This window comes from Enhydra lutris, unplaced genomic scaffold (genome assembly GCF_002288905.1).
Source record: "Enhydra lutris kenyoni isolate GAN:26980312 unplaced genomic scaffold, ASM228890v2 scaffoldscaffold2, whole genome shotgun sequence".
Lineage (NCBI taxonomy): Eukaryota > Metazoa > Chordata > Mammalia > Carnivora > Mustelidae > Enhydra > Enhydra lutris.
Window position 1 is genome coordinate 34,165,670 of NW_019154086.1, and position 19,464 is coordinate 34,185,133.

General features: G+C 39.1%; 1 protein-coding gene across 1 annotated transcript in view; it reads right to left on the reverse strand.

Annotated features, from left to right (window-relative positions):
- LOC111148232 (membrane metalloendopeptidase) overlaps window positions 1-19,464 on the reverse strand; it is a 100,966-nt gene that overhangs the window by 33,500 nt on the left and 48,002 nt on the right. Inside the window, exons 11-16 of the mRNA XM_022504700.1 lie at window positions 18,035-18,171; window positions 17,832-17,925; window positions 16,560-16,688; window positions 15,709-15,807; window positions 13,304-13,384; window positions 11,692-11,795 (exon numbers count right to left, since the gene is read on the reverse strand). Coding sequence (XP_022360408.1) covers window positions 11,692-11,795; window positions 13,304-13,384; window positions 15,709-15,807; window positions 16,560-16,688; window positions 17,832-17,925; window positions 18,035-18,171 — 644 coding nt within the window. The remainder of the gene's footprint in view (window positions 1-11,691; window positions 11,796-13,303; window positions 13,385-15,708; window positions 15,808-16,559; window positions 16,689-17,831; window positions 17,926-18,034; window positions 18,172-19,464) is intronic.

Here is a 19,464-nt window from a genome sequence, read left to right on the forward strand (position 1 = left end):
CAGGACCCCGAGATCATGACCTGAGCCGAAGGCAGCGGCTTAACCCACTGAGCCACCCAGGCGCCCGACATTTGTACCTCTTGATCCCTTTCTGTCTATTACCCATCTCCAGCCTTCCTCTGTGCTGGCAAGCTCCATTCTGTTCTATGTATCCATAAGCTTTGTTTGTGCATTTGTTTTTTAGATGTTGCGTATCAGAGAAATCAAACAGTATTTGCTTCTCTCTGTCTACCTCATTTCCCTTAGCGTAATACCATCAAATTCCAACCATGTTGCCAGAAATAGCAAGATTTCGCTTGTTTTTATGGCTGAGTAATTTTCCACTGTGTGTGTGTGCATGTGTGTAGATGATGTATATGTATAAATATACACATTCATACACATATATGTACCACATCTTCTTTTTTTTTTAAGATTTTATTTATTTGACAGAAAGAGATCATAAGTGGACAGGCAGGCAAGCAGAGAGAGAGAGAGAGGAAGAAGCAGGCTCCCTGCGGAGCAGAGAGCCCAATGTGGGACTCGATCCCAGGACCCTGAGATCATGACCTAAGCTGAAGGCAGAAGCTTAACCCACTGAGCCACCCAGGTGCCCCGTACCACATCTTCTGTATCCACTCACCCATCAATGAACATTTAGGTTGCTTCCACATCTTAGCTCTTCTAAATAAAGCTGTCATACATACATGGGTGCATATATCTGTCTACACTAGTATTATTATTTTCTTTGAATAAATACCAAAATTGGAATTTCTGTGTCATATGATAGAGTTCCATTTATATTTTTAGGAAGCTCCATACTGTCTTCCATAATTGCTATACCAATTTACACTTCTACTAATTCCACTACTAGTGCATGAGAGTTCCCCTGCCAGCACTTGCTGTTTTTTTATTTCATTTCCGTCATTTCAACATCAACAACTTATTGTTTTAATCATCATTCTAACAGGTGTGAGGTAATATCTAATTAGGATTGATTTGCATTTCCCTGGCTAGTAACATTGAGCATCATTTCATGTGCCTGTTAGCCATCTTGTAGGTCTTGTTTGGGAAAATGTTTATTCAGATGCCCTGCCAACTTTTTTATTGGATTGTGTGTATATACATACACATACACACACACATATAAATAATTGTGTATGTATTTTGGATATTAACCTCTTATTGGATATATGATTTGCAAATATATTCTCCCATTCAGTAGGTGACTTTTTGTTGTTTTAATGGTTTCCTTTGCAGAAGGTTTTAGTTTGAGATTGTCTTTGCTTTTGGAGTCAGAGCCAAGAAAATCATTCCCAAGACCAATGTCATGGAGCCTACTGCCTAGGCTTTTTGATAAGGATTGCACTGAACCTGTCGATTGCTTTGGTAATATGGACATTTTAACACCATTAATTCTTCCAATCCAGGAGCATGGAATATCTTTCCACTTATTTGTGTCATCTTCAATTTCTGACATCCATGTCTTTTCAGTATACAGGCCTTTCACCTCCATTTCTCTCCTGAGTTTGGTGAATGTCTTTATGACCACTACTTTTAACTCTTTATCAGATAAGTTACTTAACTCCATTTCAAATGAGATTTTTTTCCTGAGGTTTTAACTTGTTCTTTCACTTGGAACATATTTCTCCAATTTCTCATTTTGTTCGACGCTGTTTGTTTCTATGTATTAGGCAAAAAACTGTTGAAGGAGTGGTCTAGTGTAGGAGAGGAACCTTATCTTTCAACTTTGCCCTAGGTCTTTGTTATCTTCCAACCTTTGTAATTATCAAAGCAACTTGATTTATTCTTCATAGATCCCAGTTGTTGATGGTGTGCCAAGACTTGTCAGTGCTCCAAAGGGAGGAATCTTATTTAGTACCCACTTTCAGGTTGATGGGAAGACCCTCAGGCAGCAATTTCTAAAGTGTGTAAGTATATACAGTTTTGAGGGACAAATAATCATAAATCCTGCTGGCCTCCAGACCAAGTGATCTGCAGGTGTCTTTGGGATACAATTATAAAAACTGGGACTCCAGAAAAGTGTTTAAGCTCCTTTTGGGGAAGTACTGGGGAGATGTAGTAGAGGCCGAGGAAGAGCAAAAAGATGGTGACCCCCAGCCTACATTCTCTGTGAGCACCTCCACAGCCTCTAGATTTGTGGCAAACTTGAAGTCTGCCCCTTAGACTGAAGCTCCAGGATAAGAAAATGGGTCTTTTTCCATAGGAATACTGGAGGTGTGTTTCAATCTTTGGTCTATGTAGTGCCCTGGGGTGGTTGCCTACCAAAAACCATCTCTCAAACTGTTACAGTCCTGTGGAATCCAGGAACACAAGCCCCTTGGCCACCAGAGCCAGCTAATTAAGGAACACCTCTGTATATACTGTGTCTGGCTTCGGCAAAGCAGTAAAATGGCACTCTGAGGTAGGTTAACAAGGCATAGCTGAGGCTCCTAGTGTATGCTATCAAGGTAGAGAGAGAGCAAAACTGGCACCAACCCACGCCTCTGTCCCCATAGAGTCCCGACAGGCCCATGCCCTCTGATAGATGTGGTAAGATTAGCAAATGAATTTCCTTCACATAGAGTCTAGGCCCTTTTCAATCTTCTACTATAGTGCTGATCCCTGGAGAGAACTGAGTCGGCAGGTGAGCCCTTTAAGGGTGCTATCTCCATTCCCTCCAGCCCTTTGCACCTCTTGGATTTGAATCCCATTAGTTTTCACAGCCAATATCTTTCCACTGCAGATCCCACGGGCTGAGCTGCCTGATGTGGGGAACAAACCCCTCATGCCTCAGGAAGAAGCTCTGGATTTATGAGATCCCTCCTGATTGGGGGTCACTGTACCCGGGATGGGTTTTTGGCAAGATCATGTATCTCCCTCTCCCATCCATCTCAGTTTGGGCCTTTTACTGTTTGTCATGAAGAAGCTGTCCAGCTAGTTTCCAGGTCTTCCACATGCAGCTGTAGATTCAGTGTGTCTATGGAAAGAGGGGAGTTCAGCAGGATCTTCCTATGCCACCACCTTGGACTGCCCCTTTGAAAGTGCTCCTTTTAAAACTGCTTCATGTTTAGGTTTCCCCCTTACCCTAACACACTTCAGGATGCAACCTCCACACCACATGAAGTCATTCTAGAAGACCATCATGACCACACTATAACAACAGCTACTTTTTAATGAGCATCTAACTTATATGCCAGGCACATTATATAATATATAATACAACAACCCCATAAGGCAAAAATAGACGTTATTTTCCTCAGTTTTATAAAGGAATCATTGATGCTCAGAGATAATATGCAGGTTGTCTAAATTTACACAGTAAGTGGCAGAGCAAGAATCTTAACCCACAGCCCCCCTTCCCTCACCTGACTGCAAAGTACAAGCTCTTTCCACTGTTTCATAAAGGGCAATATTTTTTACCCAAAGGTAAAAGCACAGTAGGACCAAAGAACCCCATTAAACTATTCACTGTTGCTGCATAAGAGTTGTTAACTTTAGTACTCATCTGATTATCTGAGAGGTGAGAGCCAGGACTCCTGTGCTGACATGACACTGGGAGAATTCTTCACTCTTCTTTCAACCCAAGGCCATAGAAATCACTAACCTGGTTTTCTTCCAGGAAGTCAACCAATTGCATGTGGTTCTAAGTTTGGCAACAAGGCACAGTCTTTTTAGTCTTCAATAACTGTATATGTGTATATGTACAGATGCGTGCTACCTCCACTTATGTGATATGCCAAATTCAGAGAAATTCCCAAATTGAGAAATACATTGGTGGGTGGATCATTTCTGTCAGAATTTTCTTTTGGTGATGATTTTCCTAATTTAGAATAATCTTGGGATCTTTCAGGAAAGAACTGAAACTTCTTCCTTCCCATATAACCCTTAGCAATGCTATAATTTGACATTATTGTCTGTCTAGCTCATTAGACAGTAACTCCATGAAAGCAGTGATGTTCTTTTTTTTTTTAAATTGTAGTAAGAACACTTACCAGAAGATTTATCTTTTTAACACATTTTACCTCATTGAAGTCGACAATACATTACTGTAAACTGTAGATACAACACTGTACAGAAGCTCTCTAGAGGTTATTGATCATGTTTAACCTAAACTTTATACCTGCTGATTGGAAACTGCCCTCTTCTCTAGTCCCTGGTAATCACAATTCCATTCTTTGATTTTATGAATTTTCCTATTTTAGAAACCTCATGTAAGTGGAATCATGTAGTATTTGTTTTTCTCTGTCTGGCTTATTCACTTATCCATGTTGTATATCGCAGAATCTCCTTCTCTCACTGGTGTTCCATTGTTCGCATATACCATCTTTTCTTTATTCATTTATCTGTCAATAGAAATGGGTTGTTTCCATGCCTAAGCTGTTGTGAATGGTGCTGCAATGAAAACGGGAAGGTAAATATCCTTTAGAGATCCTGATTTCAAGTCTTTTGGATATACATTTAGAAGTGGGCTTGCTGGGTCATACAGTAGTTCTATTTCTAATTTTCTGAGGAACCTCCATATGGTTTTCCATAGCAGCTACACCATTTTGCATGCCTACCAATGGTGTGCAAGGGTGCCAATTTCTCCACACCCTTTACCAATACTTGTTGTCTTTTTTGTCTGTTTTATCATAATCATCCTGACAGCAGTGATGTGTGAGCTCACTGTGGTTTTGATCCGCATTTCCCTGATCCATCCCTACTCAGAGATGTTGAGCATCTTTTCATTTGTCTGTTGGCTGTTTGTATGTCTTCTTCAGAGAAATGTCTATTCAAGCCCTTAGCCCATTGTTAAATTGGCTTATTAGTTCTTTTGTTATTGAGTTTTAGAAGTTCCTTATGTACTTTCAAGATTAACATCTTTGTAGGGATATGATTTTTCCATATTTTCCCCCACTTCATAGGTTGTTTTTTCATTCTGTTGATTATTTCCTTTGCTATGCAGAAACTTTTTAGTTTAATATAGTCTTACTTGCTTGCAACTCTATCTCTAGGGCTTAGAATAGTGTTGGGAACATGAGAGGCACTCAATGAGTCCTCCAAGAGAGAAGAGCCTCTCTTCCTGAGACGCTGGGGGCAGGGGAAAGCACTAGGCCTAGGTGAGGCACTGGGGCTATGCAGACTGTAGACAGCCATGACCACCAAGAATTATGACCAATGGAACATCATCACCTCAAGACGGCAAACTAGTATAAAAGTTCCAGAATTCTTTTGCAAAATTCTCCTAGTTTAAAATGTCAGCCTTTAAATTATTGAATTCCCTTATTTCCCCTCCCCCTCTAAAAACAAAACCAAACCAAACTTTCCTTGGATGCTAATTAAAAAGCAGAAACGTTTACCCCTATCACAGTGAGCACCGAGTAATGTACAGAATGGCTGAATCACTAGACAACCTGAAATGAATAGAACACCGTATGTTAACTCTACTGGAATTAAAATTTAAAAACTTAATTTTAAAAAAGCAGAAGTGTTTTTACTGATAAAATGTGTTTTGCTTATGGTCCTAAAGCACACTGGAAAAGCATAAAGCCCATCAGTTTAATGGGAACATACAAGATGGAAATCTAAAATTTTAATCTATTACAACAGGTGTAGAACATGAGCATCTCAAGGCAGATATTGCCGTAGGGAACTAGAATGATTTGTTCAAGTTTGGTCTAGCTGTTATTCTGTCTTTCTGGCTCAATAATACTTGATGAGCCAAATAATCCTTTTTGTAAATCTTCCCCACATACCTACACTCATGGAGATTCATTTGTGTCTCAAGTCTCTGGCACTCTGCACACCCACCCCAGACAATTCTTACCAACTCCCTCTGTACCACCTCATTTACCCATATATAATTTACATAATATATATAATGCCCACATACATAATATAATAGCCTTGCATGCTATTTTTCTTTGGATAACCAAGCTCACTGATACAGGACTTCATGAAAAGAAGTTGACTCTAGAAATAATTAGTGAAGGGGAAACATCAGAATAGAGTTTTTTTTTTTATATTTTAATTTATTTATTTTGTATTTTTTAAAAGATTTTATTTATTTATTTGTGCAAAAGAGAGAGCACACACAGAGGGAATGGCAGGCAGAGGGGGAAGCAGGCTTCCTGCTGACCAGGGAGCCCAATGCTGGACTCGATCCCAGGACACTGAGATCATGACCTGAGCCAAAGGCAGATGCTTAACCGATTGAGCTACCCACGCGCACCCAGAAGGGTTATTTTAGAAAGAAGTGAGGTACTTCCCTACCTCTGGAAACTATGTTCCTTTTCTCCTGAGTGTCTTGATGTATAGAAGCCAAGGAGGAAAACTTCTTGGCTCTTATCAAACCTTCACAGTTAGGGCCATAGAATTTTAATGCTGGGAAGAACCTTAGAAATGTTATACAGTCTAAATCAACCTGCTCGTTTTATAAATAAGGTAACTACATGCCTTTTAAAGGGCCACAGGTAGTAAACGGCAGCCCCAGGACACTGAGAGAGTTCATGACTCACTGCAGTGCCAAAACTACAGTGTCACATCACAGGGTGCCAACCTCCCTGCCATTTTTGGTGGGGTTGGCCTTTCAGGAAAAACCATAGATAGACACAGCTGTTGGGCTGCCAGCCTCAGGAGGACCAACCACTTGTTTTAGGGACTGACACCACCCAACTAGTACAGACTAGAAAACAACAGCAGTCTTGAAGAAATAAAGATGAAGACAAATGAACCAACCGTTTTGTTTTGCTTCTTGTGACTCCTCTGTTCTCATCCTTATTAATTTAAAAGCTGACATGTTGGGGGGCCTGGGCGGTTCAGTCAGTTAAGCATCTGCCTTTGACTCAAGTCATGATCTCAGGGTCCTGGGATCAAGCTCCCCGTGGAGCTCCCCGGTCAGTGGTGAGTCTCCATCTCCCTCTCCCTCTGCTCCTGCTCTGTCTCTCGCTTTCTCTCTCAAATAAATAAGTAAAATCTTTTTATTTGTGCTGACATGTCCCTTCCAGAGAATGTTTCATTAATAGTTGAAGGTTTAATTGTCATTTTAAAAAAGGTGCTGGGGCGCCTGGGTGGCTCAGTGGGTTAAGCCTCTGCCTTTGGCTCTGCCTTTGGCCCAGGGTCCTGGGATCAAGCCCTGTATCAGGCTCTCTGCTCAGCAGGGAGCCTGCTTCCCCCTCTCTCTCTGCCTGCCTCTCTGCCTGCTTGTGACCTCTCTCTGTCAAATAAATAAATAAAATCTTAAAAAAAAAAAAAAGTACTCTCCTAGCACTTTGTTTCTCTGCAACAGCACCAATAAAACTCTGCCTTTTATCAGATTTAACTGTTACTCAGTTGCTTCTTTCCCTAGATGATGAGGTCCGAGATGCAGGTCCACATTTTATTCCTCTGTATCCTTTACAGTGCTTAGCACAGTGCTTTGCACATGGCAGCTGCTAAATAAAATGCCTATTGAACTGGTTCCTATCAATGTCTCTGTATTTTTATTTTGATGCGTAACAGCGGGAAAGATACAGCAATGAAATAAGTCTTAGTAGTTTATGGTAAGTAACTCCGTGGTTCAGTGGTCATGATTTACAAACACTGCCACAGAACAATGATATCACAGAAAGTTCTGTCCTAGGAAATGAACAAAATAACATCAAGTCTAAAAACAAGAAAGGGAGTTCTTTTTTGTTGTGCATTTTGTTTCTTTTTTGAGTTTTGCTAGTTCTATTGACTCTAATTGAATAATCATGTTACTGGAAGTAAATCATTAGAGATCATATCTAATTAACTTTGCCAGTAGATATTATATTCTCAATTTAGCACTATTACTATCTGATAATATGACATATTTGAAATTCTTTACAAACTGGCACCAAAAACCCAGAGAACATAATGTTTCAGATAATTTTGGAAATACTAGGCACTCAGAAACCTCATGAACCAAGCTTTTTTAAATTTAAATCCATGCCCTTTGCAGTTGTCAGCTGCTCAAATGGGCAGAAGGCTATTTTAGCGAAATGATTAAATCAGGTACATCACAGACACACTTCCTGATTTTCTCAATTTTTTTGAATTTGTTAAACAGTGGTAACAGCGGAAAGCTGTTGCTTAACTTCACTAACTATGATGATGAAACGGTGGGATGTGACAATCTTTATCTTAGCGGCTGAGTCAACTTCATCAGCACGAACACAAACTGGCTATCATATCATTTATGAACCCCACAAATACTGAGGAAGAGTCTATATTCCGTTCATCAGTGTTCCAACTCTAGAGACACAAATATATGGTTTCTGCTTTCAACAAGGGCTAGCACAGGCACGAGGTGAAGAGAAAAATGCAAGGGGGTACTATGAGTAAGGAAGGAATGTTCCAGTTGAGTCCAACAATGTGTAGGTTTCTGTTAGATGAACAAGGGCTGAAAGGGTGGTCCCAGGTAAGGGACAAGGAGGAAGAAAACATGCAGCAATGACTGAAAGTAATTCCTATGGCTGGAGCTTTGGGCAACACTGGGCGGGAGTAGGGGGTGAACCTCAAGGAATTCTAGAGAACTAGTGAGAGGAATGCAGAGCCTTGTACCTGTTTTGTAAGACAGGCAACAGGTATATACTGAAAGGTTTTCATCAGGAAATAACAGGACTCAATCTGTGTCTTTAAAAAAATTCTCTAGGCTTGACACAGGACCAGAGCATGGGAACACATCCAGATCTCTGGATGTCAGGCTCAGGGAACCCTCCTAAAGGAAAGCTCCAGAAGCATTCCCAAAGGAAATGAATAATGTTCACTGAGTAACAGTTGGCAGATCTGGAATTCTTGTCCAGCAAGTACCCATACCCCACTCCCAGCCTTCAGGAAGAAATGGCCTCAATACTGGAGAATGATTCCATGGTATCGCAGGTTTGGTTCAAGACCCACAGAGCAAAACTCAAGAAAGCCAAACAACAGCAATTAGCTGGGGCGGAAGTCAAGACCAGCTCTTCCGAGAGAAACATGGATGCACCTCCAGTATCCCCCAGTTGTGTCTACCCTGCTTCCCTGCTTTACACAGATCACCAATTCCTTCCTACCAACTCAGCACATGCTCCAATTTTAACGCTCTCCCACACCATTCTGTTGGCAACAAAATAGTCCATTTTGGCTGCTGCCAAGATCCTAACATCTACTCCCTTTGTCCCATTATGGAATCTCAAATTCTTTCCAGAAGCTTCACTGCTAATTCTCTTGGTTCTTTGCCTCCAAAAAGAACTTCATGAGAGAAGCTAGACACAAAACGTCACATATTGTAATGATTTGCAATGGTTCCCATACAAGAGACAGACATAAGATCTACATAACATGGATGCATTTCAAAATCATCTCTGTGAAAGAAAAAAGACACAAAAGGGCCCACGCGGTGGAACCAAGTGGAAAGAGGTGCCAAACAAACTTACTGGAGTGGGGATGTTTCATGTTGTAATTAGGATGGCAGTAACCTGCATGTATAAATTCATCCAAAGACATGGAACTATAACTTTATTATTATGTACACCACAAAAAAGAAACAATCAAGGGAAGGACCCAAAAGGTTCTACTGAGCTATGCATTCTGTGGATGCAACATTCATTGAAATACTGTAAGGGCACCGGGGAGGCTCAGTCAGTTAAACATCTGCCTTCAGCTCAGGTCGTGATCTCTGGGTCCTTGGATCAAGACCTGCATCGGGCTCCCCATTCAGCAAGGAGTCTGCTTCTCCCTCTTCCTCTGCTGCTCCCCCTGCTCATGCTCTCTCTCCCCCAAATAAATAAGTAAAATCTTTTTTTTTTTTAAGATTTTATTTATTTGCTTGACAGAGATCACAAGTAGGCAGAGAGGCAGGCAGAGAGAGAGGAGGAAGCAGGCTCCCTGCTGAGCAGAGAACCTGATGCGGGGCTCAATCCCAGGACCCTGGGATCATGACCTGAGATGAAAGCAAAGGCTTTAACCCACTAAGTCACTGAGATTTTAAAGTAAAATCTTTAAAAAAATATATTGTACAGGGGTTTCACTTGTGATTATTGTAAGGGAAGAGGACTCGGGAGAAAACCAACATATATGATGAAAGGGAGTGAAAAATGCAAACTGTATTACCAAACAATTATAGAACTTTGGACTCTATTAACTTCAAAGGAAAATATCAAGTAATAATTCAACCATTTTTAAAATTATGAAGCATTCTTCTGGTGTCATATGGGTGCAGGTTATATTAGCTATTTTCAGAAACACTACCTGACAATATTTCTCTGTAGATATTTTATACAGTACTGGCAATGATTAATTGTAAGCATATGTATTTTTAAAGAAAAGAAAATCTCTAGACTTGTAAGAAACTTCTCAGATTATCAATTTACCCACTGAATATACTTTTTGGTGACTTTTTGTGGGTTTCCAGAAATAGGATTTCACAACCGATTCTAACACAAACCATATGCACCCATTCTCCTTCCTTCTTTGCTAGCAAGGGCATGACATTCTCCAGCCTCTGCAGCCCTATTTTTAGCACCAGACAATACAACATTTGCTGCACTATAAACCCCAAAGTCAGCAAAAGAAATCAGACTCTCTTATGGGGTACCTGACAGATTCAAAATGCTCTGTAGGGATTGAAATGTATCGGCTTTGTCGTTTAGGAATTTTGTCCAACCTGTACTTGGTTTAACTGGGAACAGAACAGCCCACCATCAGACAGTCCCCTATCACTTTGTACCTTTCCCAGCACATTTCCTTTCTGGTGGTAGAGCTTATTATATCATGTCTTTCTTACCCTCTGCTGTGATAATGTAATATAATATAATCAAAGTTCACCTTTGATCTCCCAGTTCCCAATGATACCTGGACTGAGTGTTCTAAAATATTAATTTAATAAATGAATAAGTGAAAAAATAAATGAACACACGAATAAACCAAGCACCTCACTGGCACATTATTTTTGTTCATTACCACACAAATCAAGTTAGTATGTTTATTTTTCATTTGCTCATCCATTCATTCATTCATTCAGTTTTAACTGAAAACCTTCTATGCGTTCAGCACGGTGCTGAACAGGGAAAAGTAATGAGAGCCCCTATTCTCCAAGAGCTAAGAGCATAGCAAGAAAAAGTCAACATGAGCAGCTCTAGGGATCTAAGTGCAGAAACACATGTGGGTAAATATGTTAGCCACACCCACTTAGTTGAAAACTCAAGGCTGAACTAATGTTAATGTTCATATGAAGCACAAGTGCCACTAATAAGCAGAGATGAAGAGCATTTGGAGGCGACTCCCATGATCTCCTATTTGGCTGCCACAAGGCTGAGGGTGTTACACAGAGCAGTCTAGGAAGGGGATGGGGCTGTGGATGACTGACCCAAGGAAAACAAGTGGGCTCTGGGCCAAGACCATTCTCAGTACCGCAAGTGTGGCCTCACAGAAGGCTTGTAAGAGCGCTGGGTTACCTAGGCTAAGGCATTCTTGAGAAACTTGTCGACAGAGTAGAGGAGATAGGCAGTAAATGAGAGAAAGCCGAAGAAATAGGGTAGCCTGAGGACAACTTCATAAAAAAATTTTTATATTTTCTTAAATCTTTGACCCATGTCTAGTATGATAGACTTAGATGTGGAGGTACTCACTCCATTGACAGACGTTGCACTTTTTAAACATTATTTTAAGTCGACTTCTTTTTCTTAACCCAACAATGAGAGGGACAAAGGCCCTTTTATGAATGAACATATAAGAAACGAATATACATACTCGTCCTTGTCCACCTTTTCTCGGAGCTTCTTTAGTTGTTTATTTTGGCTGAACTTCAAGTTTTGAATTATGTTCTCAAAGTATTCATCTTCCCCGTAGTTCAACTATATTACATAAAAGATTTTGGGAAAAATAATCAAAATTTTTGCTAAAAGCATAGGGATATGTTCTTAAACTATATCAGTTAATGAAGTTAACAGACAGCATTAAAACTTACCAAAGAAGGATTGAATTCTCATTAGCCTAGTTCTCTATCCCAGGTCACTGGTGCTCTAACTCAATGACTACTTTAGCCTATTCTTCTGGAACTAATCAATGAAACCAAGTGTCTGACAAGCTTTCCTATATTGACATTAGCTCCTACATGACAAGTGAGACAAGAGTCCATTCTTTATTTAGCACCTACTATGTACTGGGCACTGTTCTTAGCACTTTATATATTATACGCTTTTAATCCTTATAATCTTATGAAGATGGGCTATTAGCACCATTTTAAAGCTGAAGAAACTAAGGCAGACAATTAAGTCTCTTGCCCAAGTTAGTGAGTGGAGGAGCTGGGATTTGAACCCAAGTAGTTATCTGTGAGTCTTTGCTCTTAGCCACCTGACTCCTGAGACAAAGACCCACCTCCCCCTCCCAAACCAGGCCTCACATGCTGCAGCCTGTCCATCTACAAGAAGAAACAGTCAAGCTTTTCTACAAATGGAAAGAGATGAGAGGATACTGTGGCTTGTAAACCCACATGTGAGGCCAGTAATCAATGGATTAGTGATCACTGTCATCCCCAGGTCTGGGCAAGAATCACCTTACTGTCGCCAGGGTTTCATTTATTTATTTGTCAGAGAGAGAGAGAGGGAGAGAGAGCAAGCACAGGCAGACAGAATGGCAGGCAGAGGCAGAGGGAGAAGCAGGCTCCCTGATGAGCAAGGCGCCCGATGTGGGACTCGATCCCAGGATGCTGGGATCATGACCTGAGCCAAAGGCAGCCGCTTAACCAACTGAGCCACCCAGGCATCCCATGTCGCCAGGGTTTCAAAGGAGTTGCGAGGACCACAAGGTTAGCAACAGGACCCTCAACTGGGTCTGAAATCAACAGCATTGTGACTTGAATTAATTCTGTTCTCTTTTCACTGTTACATTACCAGAGGGGAATAAAATTGCTTCTGTTTTCAAACAGTAGGTTTTTGTTTTGTTTTATTTTTTCAATACAGAGGTATGACCTGGTTTTTATCCCATGGAGGAATAATTGGAAAGTGGAGGAAAATGGAAGACTTGACTTTTGGGGCTTTTATGAGAGGAGATAAGGAGCCCGAGTGCTGCCTGTTGCTCAACACTCTGATGTCCGCCCTTGATGCATTTCAAAGGACACGAGATTTTCCCACTACTCTTCAGTGGAATATATGGAAACCAAAATAACAAAACCCAAATATGAACCAGGCCGATGAAACAAAAGGCTAAAACTAAAACACAGTTTTGTCTTCAGCGTAAAAGGCTTTATATAACGAGACCTTCAGGTTTAGGCCATTCTACATCATTTCTGGCACCCCCACAGCTAGAAATGACATTCCCACCCGCCCCAGGTATCATCAGCACAGTCTTCGTAGAAACCTACCTCAATGTATTCACTGTTCAGTTTATTTTCATTTGTAATAATGTCATCAGGATAGCCAATTCTTTCTTTAATGGCTAAAGCCTAGGAAAAATTAAAACACTGAATGTAAGGGTGATTGTGTAACTTCCAAATGCAAACATTATAATTTGCCATGACTAGCGATCGAATAACTTGATCCATATTGCTTACAAAAATAGTATTTGACAACACTTAGAGATCTTTGAAATGGTTACTCCCTGGGGTCCAAAATAAACGAGAAACAGTTCCAAAATTTTGCTTCTAATACCCTATTCTCATAGGTTCCAGCTTTCCCAAGAAAACCAAAATGAAAACTGACAAGGCATCATTCCACATGTATTGTACTTCTATGAACTTTTTCTCTGAAAGGCTTTTTTCTTCAATTTTATAGGAGGCTAATATTTAGAGCTTCCATTCTAGCAACTTATAATTATCTTTCCACTTCACTGACTTAGCTCAGAAAACAGATATGAGTTTACAGCTTTAGTGCTAATATTCCTTCTGAATATTGAGTCCTGGAGTCTGTATGTTCTCTTTTGGTCTTCAAACCCAGTGTACCTATCTTCCCACAGTTAAGTGAATGGCATTATTTAAACAAATAGAGAACAGGATTTTCCTTGTTATACCAGCTCATACTGACCACTTGCTTACTACATTTCTAATTTTTATTTTTATTATTTTAGAATTGTTTACTTTTGTTATTTCATTATTGCTATTTGTTTCCTATTATGATTTCTATTTCCATTATTTTATTTCTCTCATTTTTCTCAAAGATATTTGACTTTTGATTCTATCATATTATATTGTTTTTAAATAATTTAATTATGTTACAAATCTGTTTCATAAGCACAGGATTTCCGCAGCGGATCAGACAGGATATGTGTCAATAAGTCAGTTTGGCCAAGTCCGTTTTCTTGTAGATTTCCACACCACTGCCCATTACAAACAGCCTCCTCTTGAAGGTTTTTTACTTTCTAGAAGACACTTCCCCAATGAGTGTTCTAAGAGGCACAAACTCTATAGAAACAGGTCTACATAAAACGGATTTATTGTCAAATACTTTGGGTAAATACTGTGACAAAAACGTTAAGCAGACTTCTTTACTGCAGTCTAACATGTAATGAGTATTAGATACAGTGCCTGAAAATCATACTATAGGAGCGTTTAACCTAGTCTAAGGTGGGAGCAGGGAACCCTTCCTACAGGAAGTAACTTCCTAAATTCTTTGAGACAGGGACTCTTTTTTTATGGAACTACTTATGGGTCCAATGGCTTATAATACTACCTTGGGAAATGATGATCAAGCTCAATCCAGCTGGCCACATCAAACAGAACCGTGTCACAGAGAGCCAGAACACGAAAGGAGTAAACCCAGCCTGAATGTCTGAGGACCCAGTCAGTGATGGACAGATAGGTATACTGTGGTGCATAAATTTCAGACCTAACCCAGCCACAGCTTTGGGAAAGCCAAGAGCGACAGTCCCTTCACATGATTTAATACTGGAAAACAACTAGACTACAGCTTGGTTTTCATATTATAATAGGTTCATAAAATCTTTCTTTATCAGTTTGAAGAATGGTCTGTTCTTGCCACCCCAACTGGAGCAGAATTATCAGACTGTATGTGAATACGACTCCCAAAGCATATACAGTTTCCACTGGACATGTTCCTCTTAGTTTTATAGTTATCGAGACAAATGATCATAGTGAGTTTAAACCTAAGACTTAAACATCTGACACCTCTGTTCTTATGCAAGATATTAGGAGTCCCAATCACAGGTACACAATGGGGGTAGAGAGGAATAGTTATACGAAGTCTCCCTCAATATCTCTCTACCTGTAGATCACCATGTAATACTCAAGTAATACATCACCTTACCTTTGCTTGACAGAAATTTAGAATTTTTCTCCCTAGGTCATAAAAAATCTAAATAAGGCATGTTTTCAAAATTGAGCTGGAAATCTGTGATTAAAAATTGAAAGGATATTTTTAGGCTTTGGTAGAATCCTTTTGGGTATGTTGTATAAAAAGAGAAATAATATGAATCACTGATGGTATTTTTCAGATCTTTATTGTTCATACAAAATTTCCTCTTATTTTCTAAAGAGTCCTTTAAAAAAAAAAGGGAAAATTGGGGATCTTTCAAAATTTTGAATTGAATATGGAGTAGGAGTTTTTATTATTTCGAGATAATAAAAGGTGAAAATCATAGAAACAAATCTTTATCCATGAAAACTATTCTTGGAAATGACATCTTGAAGGAGATTGCTTTCATTTTATGCAATCCCTAAATTTTTTTTCCTGAACTTCCTTAAAAGTTCATCTTTTCATGTAAAGCAATCGTTTAATAGTTAGTGCTGCCTTTTAAAATTAATTAATAATTTACCTTTTCCTCAGCTTTCTTTTTTGTTTCAGCATCCATCCAAGTGAGGTCATCTAAAGTCTGAATAAAAACCTCACGGATCTGTGTAATCAAATCCTCAACCTTAAACCACAGAAACAGAAGACAAATTTAGGACATGAATTACTTTTTTTGGTAAGACAAATTTTAAAAAATAGGATTATAATCTGTCTTTACAGAACTCAATAACATGTATTTATAGACAAACTATGACATAAACACACAAATATATGGGGATCATTATATTTTTCAAGGAACCTTCTACCACCAACACTAAGGATTAAACAGAGTCTTACACACACGTTAATTAAAAAATCATCTTTATAATGTAATGGTTTCCATGATCATAAAAGAATTCACATAAAACTGTCATCACTGTTAGTAGTTCAATTAAGCAAGAAGTAGTATTTTAATAAGTTTCTTTCACTTTAAATTCTATCCTCTTCATTTCAGTAACAATGAAAAATGAAGTATATTTTTTTAATATTTCAAATAAACCCTGGCTTACTTTCAACATTTTTCAGAAAACACTAATTCTGGGTCAATCTTGCTAACAGGAGACTTTACAAATGTCTCCATCAACATAACATGAGTGGGCACTGGGTATACACTGCTTCCAGAAAATGGACAATTGGTTTTGGATCAGACAATATTAAGATCAGAAACATAACCAGACCCTTGGGAGAGGGAGGGGGAGATTCACTGAAAAATAACAACAAATCATGATTCCGAGATTTTTCTGCCAATCAGTAAAACTTTAGCCAAATTATTAACTATTATAACTGCACATTGATGCAAGCAACTAACTGATAGGAGTATCATGCTGAAAACATTACCACATGTTTACTCTCTCCAGCAAATGCTGCTTCCACATACAGCCTTCCCACAGCGTTTTCCATATTCCCATTGACATAGTTTGCACAACGTCTCCATGTTGCTGTTTCTGAAGTTGTGCCATAAAGGGCCTATGGGTAAGAGAAAGGAAATGACATCTGACCACAAATAGATGGCCACGGCAAAGGTGAACACACATTCCACAGGACTCTGTTCTTTATATCCCCTAAGTTCTTGCAAATGTTCATTGCTTCTCCTCACAAGGCATGTTGTCCTCACCCATGACAAAATATAATCCAATTGGACTGTTTACTTATAAATAATTCAAAAATAAGGTATATTTTCGGTAGCATGTCCCAGTAGAACTTTCGGCTATTACAGGTGAATATCCTTCTAGACAGCTTTAGAAAACAACAAAATGCCCTCCTCTCAAAACCAAACAAAAAAAATAATAGTTCCGACTGCATAAACATAAACATGAAGTAATGTTCAATTTATGTAACAGGGGAGAAATCTGGTATACCAGAAAACACATTCTTATTTTTTAATGTTTTAGCTGAACTTCCAGTACTTAGAAGAACTGTACGTATATAAATTTAAGTACTAACGAGGGGATTAACTGAAGTAAGGGAAATTGCGCGAGATGCCATTTTTACATTCTTTAATTTTAAAAATTTGCCCACATTTTCTTTCAAAGAGTAAATGCTAAAAATTTTAAACAAGCAGTTATTTCCTTTCCATAACACCAACCAGTACATTTGCCAAAACGTCTCCTTCTATCCCTCCTGTCATCTCCCCTCACCACAGGACTACTGGGATGATTGTTTAAATAGTGAAGGTACAGCCTAATAAAAGGCCTTACGGTTGCCCCCAGGTAGGTGTACTCTCAGTGGATTGTCTACATCAATGTAGTCCATCTGTCTGCATGTCTAGTGTGCTGTATACAAGCGCCTGACAGTCAAATTAACTGAAATATATACCCTTGCAATTACTTTCAGCACAACGAAAAACCAAGCCAGTATTCTCCCACAAACTGCTCCAGTAACCAAATGCATCTCCTTCCAGAGAAATTGAATCATGGTGCCAGAGCAGGACAAAGCCCATGAAAGCTGGCTTTGCTAGGCAACATAGCCAAAATATGGGCAAAGCAGCCAACACTTGGCATGTTGACTCCTGGCAAAGTTCACCACATTCTAGCAGCGTACATGGCAAGCCTTCATAACCATGTATCTCTTTATGCTTTAAGTCTTAAGAAAAGAGATTTTTTTCTTCACCTTGCGGAAAGCATTTCTGGACTCCTTGTAGGTTCGGCTGAGGCTGCTTACAAGATCCATTATGAACCGCCAGGACATTAAATTTTGAAGATCTCTGTATAAAAAAACCCACCACCCAGCAACAGAAAAGATGAGGCTGCAAAGCTTCTAAAGAGTGATCGCAAATGTAAATTTTGAGGACATAGGCACTCTGACATACCTACCTGGCAGAATATTTGGTAAGAATGAGCTTAAGTTTGGTTAAATATTCTGGAGCATAAACCACCACATCTTCCTCATTTGCAATACTAATATTCACAGTTGACATGATTTCATTTGTGAAATTTGACCAGCTGAATGGCTGGAAAAAAGCAGGCATGAAACATTCAGTAATTGTGGATTTGTCTTCTTGGTTCTAAGACTCAATTATGGTCATGGAGTCAGACATGGTTAGGGTGTCAGTCGCCTCATTATATAATTATCACAATGGTCAGTCTGATATTTGTTTGGAATTTTTCCTCCATTGTTCCAATCAGTTTCTGAATTTAAAAAAAATTAGTTCTGTAGCATGATTATTCAGATAGCAGCATTAAACTAACCAACCATCTAAGAGCAAAAGGAAAGCCTCAAAGGATAGAGAATATACAGCTAGAAATTTAGCTCAGTGTCGCCCATCTTGATCTAACTCACACACACAGAAAGGACATTTAGCTTTAAAAATAAAGCTTCCTGTAGCGCCTGGGTGGCTCAGTCGTTAAGTGTCTGCCTTCGGCTCAGGTCATGGTCCCAGGGTCCTGGGATCGAGCCCCACATTGGGCTCCCTACTCAGCAGGAAGTCTGCTTCTCTCTCTCCCACTCCCCTTGTTTGTGTTCCCTCTCTTGCTGTCTCTGTCAAATAAATAAATAAAAATCTTCAAAGACAAAAATAAAATAAAATAAAAATAAAGTTTCCTTGGTTTACACAAAAATTTAAATGGGTATAAAGTGTTTATCTTTTAATAGTGGATATAACAATCCATTCAAACACCGTTAATACACCTCAGTGGAGATCCAGCTATAAACAACAGCATACTATTGTCATAGGAGAGGTATAGTAATGTTAGAGATACAACACAAATGGTCCAGTGAAGCCAAACACCATATCTAAAACTATCAGTATTGGGTCGATAGGCATGCAATTTTTATACTTTGGAGCTGCTAAAAGATGAGATCTTATCTTTTATTCTCTAAATGGGAATCGTGGTTATTCAACCAACAGTAGATATAAGAAAAATAACACAAACATGGCGATTATGCAAATCTTGCAAAAATGCCACATTTCAGTGTTTGAAAAGTTCATATATTTGTAAGTATATAAAATACTGATAACTTATTAAGTATTAATAACTGCTTTTCTCAATTTTCTTTGGTGGTTTGGACCAATCTTTCAAAAACAGATTTATGAAGCCCTCATTATATTAAACATGTCTATGTGACAAATTCCTAACAATAGGTCATGTCTTTACAAACCTTCCCCCCCCACTTTTTTTACTGTAATTAGGGCCAGAGAGAATTCTATCACTGAATGTGATAGTTTGTAGATTTTCCCATGGATCTTGCTTCAGTTCCCAATCACGTGCATCAACTAATACACAAGGATACATACATAGTCCCC